At 45.8% G+C, this 8,948-nt stretch overlaps 1 protein-coding gene and 2 non-coding genes across 3 annotated transcripts; all 3 read left to right on the forward strand.

The window, feature by feature from the left end:
* The first annotated feature begins 2,622 nt into the window (after positions 1-2,622).
* RPS3 (ribosomal protein S3) lies at positions 2,623-7,568 on the forward strand. Its single transcript, NM_001034047.1, has 7 exons — positions 2,623-2,680; positions 3,519-3,649; positions 3,922-4,015; positions 5,127-5,221; positions 6,336-6,523; positions 6,954-7,150; positions 7,497-7,568. Exons 1-6 carry the CDS (start codon positions 2,651-2,653, stop codon positions 7,145-7,147), a joined length of 732 nt encoding a protein of 243 aa, NP_001029219.1. The 5' UTR covers positions 2,623-2,650; the 3' UTR covers positions 7,148-7,150; positions 7,497-7,568.
* On the forward strand, positions 3,223-3,372 carry LOC112441711 (small nucleolar RNA SNORD15). Its single transcript, XR_003029570.1, has one exon. It is a non-coding gene; the product is annotated as a small nucleolar RNA SNORD15 (small nucleolar RNA).
* On the forward strand, positions 6,698-6,841 carry LOC112441710 (small nucleolar RNA SNORD15). Its single transcript, XR_003029569.1, has one exon. It is a non-coding gene; the product is annotated as a small nucleolar RNA SNORD15 (small nucleolar RNA).
* Positions 7,569-8,948: the final 1,380 nt, after the last annotated feature.

Consider the following 8,948-nt stretch of genomic DNA (forward strand, 5'->3'; position numbering starts at 1 on the left):
ATTAGAGAAGGAAATGGCAACCCACTCCAGTGTTCTTGCCTGGAGAATCCCAGGGATGGGGGAGCCTGGTGGGCTGCTGTCTATGGGGTCGCACAGAGTCGGACATGACTGAAGTGACTTAGCAATGTCTTCTTATAATAGATAAAGAGGAAGGCATCATGGTAAAGGCTTCCTTTATGGGCTTTCTCCTGGAACCAGAGGACAATACCCAGGCAGGCATCCTCTTGTGTCATTGGGAAGGGGCAGGAGATGAGCTACCACAGAGACTCCAGAGGTGGTGTTTACATCAAAGAATTCTCCATGGTCTGATCCTTAGCTTTGAGTCTCCACAACTTGGTTTTGTGGGTATCCCAGGAAGATGCAAGGAAATGTATATGAGCCACACTACTAAGGATGGATTTAAAACCAGAATTCATTAATTAATTTCTTTGATAATCAAACTTTGATTGACACTGGGCCTGAGCCAGGCCATATCCTAGATTCTGGGTGTAATGAACAAAACAGACTTGGTCTCTGCACTTAGGAAGCTTACAGTCTAGTAGGAAAAACACATAAACAGGCCATTCCAACCCAGTGAGGTGAGTATGCTAGTTACAGGAACAGCTAGAAGAGGCCCAATCCTAGAGGAAGTGACAGAGGGAGATGACATGGAGAAAAAGCCTATTCCTGATTTCCTAACCTCAGTGAGGGTTCTCACTAAGCATCTAGCCTTGATGTCATTTTCAATTCTCCCCTCAACCTCAATCCATCACCAAGGTACATTAGATCCACAGCAAGTCTCTTTGGTTCATCCATTTCTTTCCATCTTCCCTGGTCCCTCTGTACAGACTCCCCCCAGAACTCTGTTAAGTCCATGATTATAGGATCAGAGCATCTCAGCATCAGAGGTGTTTCAGTGCTGGGCAAAAGCTCAGATGGCTTCTAGGACCAGACAATCAGTGAGCGAAGCTGTCAGGAGCCGTGGCACATTGGAAACCCTTTCCCATATAACGGGAAAGGAGAGTGCTGCCATGAGGAAATGTGGGGCCACAAGTTTGCTAGATATTTCTATATTTTTAAGAAAAATGTAAAAGTTTTATAAAGAAATTTTCTAATTTTTTAAATGGAAACAAACTTCAGATTTAAAATAAAAGTGTTCATCACAAGGAAACTTTTCCTCTTTTTTCAATTTATTTTTGTATCTATATAAGATGATGGATGTTAGCTGAATCTTTTGTGATAATCATTTCATGATATAAGTAAATCAAGCCATTATGTTGTATGCCTTAAACTTATACATTGATGTATGTCAATTATTTCTCAATAAAACTGGAAAAAAAAAAAAACTGTTGGGGAAGTTTAAGGCGTGACGTGTCCTAATGCCTGAAAATAACTTTGAAATGTATCAAAAGATGCATTGTTGGGTGGATAGAGGCAAGGATAAGTATGTGATAAAGCAAATACAGAAAAAATGTTAATTGCAGCACCTAAGGGATGCATATATGGGTGTACACTGTACAATTCTTCCAACTTTTCTGTATGTTTGAAATTTTTTTGTCTGTGAGGGGAGATTTTAATTGAAAAAGAATTTCGAGCCACTATCGTGACTTCTGTTACAAGCTGTAACAGACTTTATGAACATGAGGTAAAGGTAACGAATTAATAATATAAAGTCCTAAAACAGTCCTTAGAATATTTAATACATATTATATATATTATTATTATCAGTTTGCAACAGAGGAAGTGGACACAAATTGGAAGAGATAGGTGCCTCAGTGAATTTCACTGAGGGCTTTCAGCCCCAAAGCCCTTTTATTTTTTTATTCTTTGGTTTTATTAAAGAATAAAGTGAGCAGACAAGTGTGTGTTTATACTTGGTTTTAAACTGATGAGAACTAGACTCTAAACTTCTCTGAATTTTTTAAGCTCTGATTGAGATATTGGCTCCTCTGTCTATGGGATTCTCCAGGCAAGAATACTGGAGTGGGTTGCCATGCCCTCCTCCAAGGGATCTTCGTGACCTAGAGATCGACCCCTCATCCCTATGATCGACCCCTCATCACTCTCTCTCCTCCATTTGCAGGCGGGTTCTTTACCAGTAGTGCCACCTGGGAAGCCCCAGGTTTCTGGATATTGTTGTTCAGTCGCTCAGTTGTGTCCAGCTCTTTGCGACCCTATGGGCTGCAGCACTCCAGGTCTCCCTGTCCATCGCCATCTCCTGGAGCTTGCTCAAACTCATGTCCATTGAATCGGTGATGCCATCCAACCATCTCATCCTCTGTGTCCTCCCCTTCTCCTCCTGACTTGAGTCTGTCTCAGGGTCTTTTCCAATGAGTCAGCTCTTTGCATCAGATGGCCAAAGTATTGGAGCTTCAGCTTCATCATCAGTCCTTCCAATGAATACTGAGGATTGATTTCCTTTAGGATTGACTGCTTTGATCTCCTTGCAGTCCAAGGAACTCTCAAGAGTCTTCTCCAACACCTCACAGTTCAAAAGCATCAACCCTTGCACCGCGCTTTTCCCTTTCCTTTTACCAAAGTGAAAACTACACTTCCCATGAGCGCTCACAGGCGTCGACGTCGCGCAGTTCTTTGTCGTTGCACAGCGCCCTTTATACGCACTTCCGCCTACTTGCAACTTCCTTTCCTTTCGGCGGCTCGCGGCGGCAAGATGGCCGTGCAAATTTCCAAAAAGAGGAAGGTGAGATCCCGGGGCCAGGTTGCAGGGAACTGTGGCGTTTCGCGGGTCAGGAGCTTCTCTGGGTGCTATTGCGAGACCTATAGCTCTTCGCTATACCCGGGGCAGCGGCTGGACTGTGCCGCTTTCCCGTAGGCAGCGGATGGCGGTGGATTGAGCGCAGGCCCGTGGCTGCTGAAAGCAGTATGCCTGGGATAGGAGAGAAGGATTTCTGCCGGTTCTGGGCGGAGAGCAGAGATGAGCACTGAGGGCTCCTCATGCGCTGGAGGAGCGCTTGTGAGCCTTTCTTAGTCAGTAGTTAGTAAAGTTACTAAACGTGATGTTTTGAAGGCATGAGCCTTTTCCCTCATCGAATCATAGTTTTGAGAAAGGGAGGTAGCAGTGTTTGCTTGCCTTCCTAGGCGTGTCTGGGTGCAGGCTTCTGACTCCGAGGACCTCAGTTGGGAAGGTTACTGACAAATTCTTGTTCTGTCTTGGGGTCAAGGAAAAGTTCTGGGGAAATAGAGGGAAGGGGCCTGAGGAAAACGGTTTGATAATTTAAAACCCTTCAATGAAGAGGAGATGACGAGTCTGACTGGAAGTGTTCTCTTTGTCCAGGTGACCCCTACCCTGTGCCGCGTTCTGTGGCACAGTGTTAAGGGCCTGGATCAAAGTTAACTTCCAAAAGATGACCTAGAGGCATTTGTCTGAGAAGGGTTTGCTATGTTTCCTCTGGAACAAGGCAAAATAATTGATGATGGGTCGTTGGTTGGAGGTGTTGAATTTTTATTAGGGTTGCATTGACTGGGCTAGAAAAGTGAGCCCATGTCCAGATCCTGATTTTCATTTTACTTTTGGTTAGTTTGTCGCTGATGGCATCTTCAAAGCTGAACTGAACGAGTTTCTCACTCGGGAGCTGGCTGAAGATGGGTACTCTGGAGTTGAGGTCCGAGTTACACCAACCAGGACAGAAATCATTATCTTGGCCACCAGGTAAAAAATTCATTTTTCTGGCCATCACCTATAATTGTCGTCTGCACTAAGGTGATTTGTTCTGTAAACTTAGCAAAACAACGGTTGAGTCTTAGTGAATGAGTTTTTAAGCTGCATTTAAAAAAAAAATGATTATCTCTTAGTTCTTATCATCCAAAATTTAAACTTGGTTGTGTCAGATGAATTAGATTTTTACTACCACACATGTGCAAGATTTAAAATTACATCTAATGTTATGAGAGCTGTGAACTGTCACTCATCATTTTCCCCAGGACACAGAATGTACTTGGTGAGAAGGGCCGGCGGATCCGGGAATTGACTGCTGTGGTTCAGAAGAGATTTGGCTTCCCTGAAGGCAGTGTAGAGGTGAGTGATCCTGGCTTGGGCCAGAGGCTACTCTGGGCATAGAAATGGCTGTTGAGGATGATGTTGTGCTGTGCTTTGTCACTCAGTCGTGTCCAACTCTTTGTGACCCCCATGGACCCAAGGCTTCTCTGTCCGTGGGGATTCTTCCAGGCAAGAATACTGGAGCTGGTTGCCTTGCCCTCCTCCAGGGGATCTTCCCAACCGAGGGATTGAACCCAGGTCTCCCACATTGCAGGCGGATTCTTTACCATCTGAGCCACCAGGGAAGCCCTCTTTAGGATGGTACTTCCGAAAACTCATATTATCACCCTGAAAGCTTACTTGTGATCAGTGAGTATTACAAGTGGATTGGTATTTTGTTGAAGTTCTTTTAATAAGCAGTTGGCAGCCGTTTATGTCCATCTTGGATATAGTAATGATACGTAGGAGAGACTGGCTGCCCATTGATCTCCATGATTTGGCTGTGGAAGGAGGTGGGGGTGGGAGAAAAATGAGGAATGGTTCAGTTCAGTCTATGTCCCTGAGTGTTTGTTAGATGTGGGCATCAATGGCACCCCGCTCCAGTACTCTTGCCTGGAAAATCCCATGGACGGAGGAGCCTGGTAGGCTGCAGTCCATGGGGTCGCTGAGGGTCAGACACGACTGAGCAACTTCACTTTCACTTTTCACTTTCATGCATTGGAGGAGGAAATGGCAACCCACTCCAGTGTTCTTGCCTGGAGAATCCCAGGGATGGGGGAGCCTGGTGGGCTGCTGTCTATGGGGTCGCACAGAGTCGGACACGACTGAAGCGACTTAGCAGCAGCAGCAGCAGCACAGTGAAGGGCCTCCCAGGTGGCTTACTGGTAAAGAATCTGCCTGCTAGTGCAGGCTCAGTCCCCGAGTCAGGAAGATCCCCTGGAGGAGGGCATGGTAACCCACACAGGACTCTTGGCCTGGAGAAGAGGAGCCTGGTGGCCTGTAGCCAATGGGCTTGCACACTCAGCCACTAAATGAGGACAAGTATAGTGATACATAGAGTGGTGTCTGCTTGAATCATGAATGTGCTGATTTTTAGTTGAAAACAGTGGTGAGTGTAACAAGTTTAAGAATGTGCCTTGTTTCTTTAAAGCTTTATGCTGAAAAGGTAGCCACAAGAGGACTGTGTGCCATTGCCCAGGCAGAGTCTCTGCGTTACAAACTCCTAGGAGGCCTTGCTGTGCGGAGGTAAGAGTCCTTATGATTGTGTCCTGTGAATCAGTATATCAGCTATTTTGTTAATTTAGTAAGTGGACTGTGACAGGCTCAGCTAGTTTCTGAGGGCTTTAACAATAAGACATTGTCAGTCCATGTTGCAGCCTAGTTAGAAAGACTAGTAAAGACACAAGTGTTTAAAAAAGTGGGTGGTGGTAGTAGAGCACTGTGTGCTTTGGGAGTAGAACGTAGGATGGGGCTGGGAAGTGGTTTGGGTTCATGTTGAAGTCATTCACATACATTGTGTGGTGGTAACTCTGGGTCTCAGACAAGACTCATTGCTGATGAGAGAGCTTAAAATCTAGTCACGTATGCCCTCTAGGTATGTATAGATAGTAATGTGAGGAACAGAGGACATGAGGTGGTTAGATTGGCCCCAGGGCTGGGCTTGCTAATAAGATTTCAGCTGGCAGTTCCTTGAGCAATTTCACTACTTGGAGTAAATGAAGTGCCTTGCTTGGGTGTTGGGAGTTCATTAATCCTTAATGCAGAACCTTGGGAGGTTTTTCAACAGAGGAGGGATGTGAAGGCTGTGCTGTAGTCGGGTTCCCATGGGAGGAATGCCGTAGGCAAGGGTGTGCAGAAGACTGCATACCTGGTTTGACTGCCATCTCCACCACGTAGATCAGTGACACGTCTGGTGCCTGGGCCAGCATCAGTGTTGCCAGTAAGAACTGATGAGAAATAAACATTTGCCGTTTCCAACCCAGACTCACTGAATTGGGGAGTGGGGGAATACAGCCCAGCAACCTGTCTTCATAAGCCCTCCAGGTGAATTTTGCACGCACTGAAGTTCGAGTGGTTCATTTGGACCTTGAGGCGATTCTATAATGTGCAGTCAAGTTTGGAAAGCACTTGATTAGAAGGAACTTGATGTGTTTCCCTAAGGAGTTCCCTAAGATGGTGTGTGGTGGGAGTGGAAGAAGGTTTCTATCTCTTGGGTCAGGCTCTGGTCAAACTTACTCTGCATTAAAGGGACACTGAAAGTAGTCAAGTGCAGGCTGAGTTCTGATTTGAAGTGGGGTGGGGTTGAGTGGTCATGTCTGGTAATGACACAAATGGCTCTCTGTCTCTTGTGCGCCCAAAGGGCCTGCTATGGTGTGCTGCGGTTCATCATGGAGAGTGGGGCCAAAGGCTGCGAGGTCGTGGTGTCTGGGAAACTTCGAGGACAGAGGGCTAAATCCATGAAGTTTGTGGATGGCCTCATGATCCACAGTGGGGACCCTGTTAACTACTATGTGGACACCGCCGTGCGCCATGTGCTGCTCAGACAGGGTGAGTAGCCAGGAGTGCTTGGGGCAGTGGCTTAAATGGGTAGGCGTGGTTTTATACCTACTCTTCAGTGTTTGGGGAGTTGGGGGTATAGTGAACATCTTTGCACTCTTCGGGTTCATTGTTTAGCTTCATGGAAGAGAGTTGGTTTGTCCTTGTCTCAGCCACTGGTGTACCCTTCAGTGATGACACGATGACGAGTCAGAAAAGGCACATTCTGCTCTCGGGCCTTGTCAGTGCCACGTTCTGCGGTGCTGTGCATGGGTTCCTTTTGCAGAGTGTCCTGTTCATTGATTGATTAGAGGCATTTGTCTGAGAAGGGGCCAGACACAGGATGCTTGAGTAACCTGTTCTTTTCTTCCTTCTGCTCTGTTCTGTTGTGTAGTGGGGAGTAGTGGAACTATAGGTAGGTCTAAACTATGGCATCTTCTAGGTGTGCTGGGCATCAAGGTAAAGATCATGCTGCCTTGGGACCCGACTGGTAAGATTGGCCCTAAGAAGCCTCTGCCTGATCACGTGAGCATTGTGGAACCCAAAGATGAAATACTGCCCACCACCCCCATCTCTGAACAGAAGGGTGGGAAGCCAGAGCCGCCTGCCATGCCCCAGCCGGTACCCACAGCATAATAGGTATGTCTGTAAGGGCCTCTTGGGGCATAATGGAACAGTATTCCACCTAGTGAATAAAAAGTAGATTACGCTTGCTTTACATGAGAGGACACAGATTGGAGCCAGGGACTCATTTAGCCCTGGTATTCTTGAGTGTTTGCACTGTCTTCTTTAGTTCAAAAATTTCAGGTCACTCTTATTAGTAATCAGCTGTTCTTCCCACAATCCGTTAAAACGGTGACAGGCCTCTCCTACGCCTGGTGCCTGTTGTGGTGTTTGTTTCTGGATGTTCTGTGTGTATTGATTTTCATGTAAACCCGACACTAAGGTGAATTTTCTGTTCTTACTGTATTTTGTCCGCTTTCAGGTCTCCTTGGCCGCTGGATCTGGAATCTGAATGTTGCTCTGCAAAGACCTTTAATAAAATCTTTTTAAAAGACATGTGGCCTACTAGACTCTACATCTAGGATTCAGGCTGAGGGCCAGGTCACCCCATGGGAGCATTGCTTGATCGATTCCTAAGAATCGATCACAGCCTGGTTTCCAGTGTTTCTGTGCTTTCCTTAAAAATCCTGTTGGTTTCGGTGTGAGGAGAGGGCAGGTGTGATGAGAGAACCCAAGCAGAAGTAACCAAAGTAACCCTCTCCTTGTGGGGGAGTAAATCTGGTGATGGTGAAGGCTGATAATTTACAGGACAGCACCTTGATCGCCTCAACCTGAAATTCGGGGTTAAGGGAAAGTGAATGCTGAAGAGCCTAATGTTCAGAAGTAGGTTCACCTAAGCATTATAGAGTTGTGATCAGAATCTGCATCTTTGTGTCCTTGTTCTCTTAACCATTATCCTCTAGTAAAGTATAAAGGGTACTTAAATTAACTACCATTCAGTCTGATGACTTAAAGAGTTTTATACTGATATGTGGAGAAGGCAGTGGCACCCCACTCCAGTACCCTTGCCTGGAAAATCCCATGATGGAGGAGCCTGGTAGGCTGTAGTCAATGGGGTTGCTAAGAGTCAGACACGACTGAAGCGACTTAGCAGCAGCAGCAACATACTGATATGTATTCATAAGAAATTGGATTGTCTTCATTGATTCAGGTGAGACTAGTGAGGGACAGGCTGGCATGCAAATCCTACAAGACTAAAGGTAGTAAATTATGTTGAGAGCATACTGACATCTGTGTTGTCCCCTCTTTAATAGAGCGTTGGATGTTTCTACTGGCTAGACAGTAATACCTTAGTTGTTTTTGTCAGTGTTTGTGGAATTGAGACCATGTCTCGGTGGTAAAAGTACTCCCCTCTAGAATAATAGCTATCGTGTTAATCACCGTTTACTGTTCCATGGAATGGGCTCGTGTATGTATATTTCATCTTGTGGCTAGGAACTAGAGCCTGAATACCAAAACATTCTCCTTACTCTGGGGTGGCACATTTCCAGGAGTGAGTCCTTTCTGAAGCTGAAGAAAGTTTTCTGTAAAGGCCCAGGAGAGGTGGTTGCTGAAAATTGTAGTGTTTGAACTGAGCTAAGCTGAGGTGTCAGAAAAGACTTAAGAGTCCCTTGGACTGCAAGGAGATCAAAGCAGTCAATCCAAAACAAATCAGTCCTGAATATTCATTGGAAGGACTGATGGTAAAGTTCCAATACTTTGGCCACCTGATGCTGGGCAAGATTGAAGGGAGGATGAGATGGTTGAATGGCATCACTGACTTGATGGATGAGTTTGAGTAAGCTCTGGAAGTTGGTGACAGGGAAGCCTGGCATGCTGCAGTCCATGGGGTCACAAAAGAGTCAGACGTAACTGATCTGATAGTCAACATTTT

The sequence above is a fragment of the Bos taurus genome, chromosome 15 (genome assembly GCF_002263795.3).
Source record: "Bos taurus isolate L1 Dominette 01449 registration number 42190680 breed Hereford chromosome 15, ARS-UCD2.0, whole genome shotgun sequence".
In the NCBI taxonomy this organism is placed as follows: Eukaryota; Metazoa; Chordata; class Mammalia; order Artiodactyla; family Bovidae; genus Bos; species Bos taurus.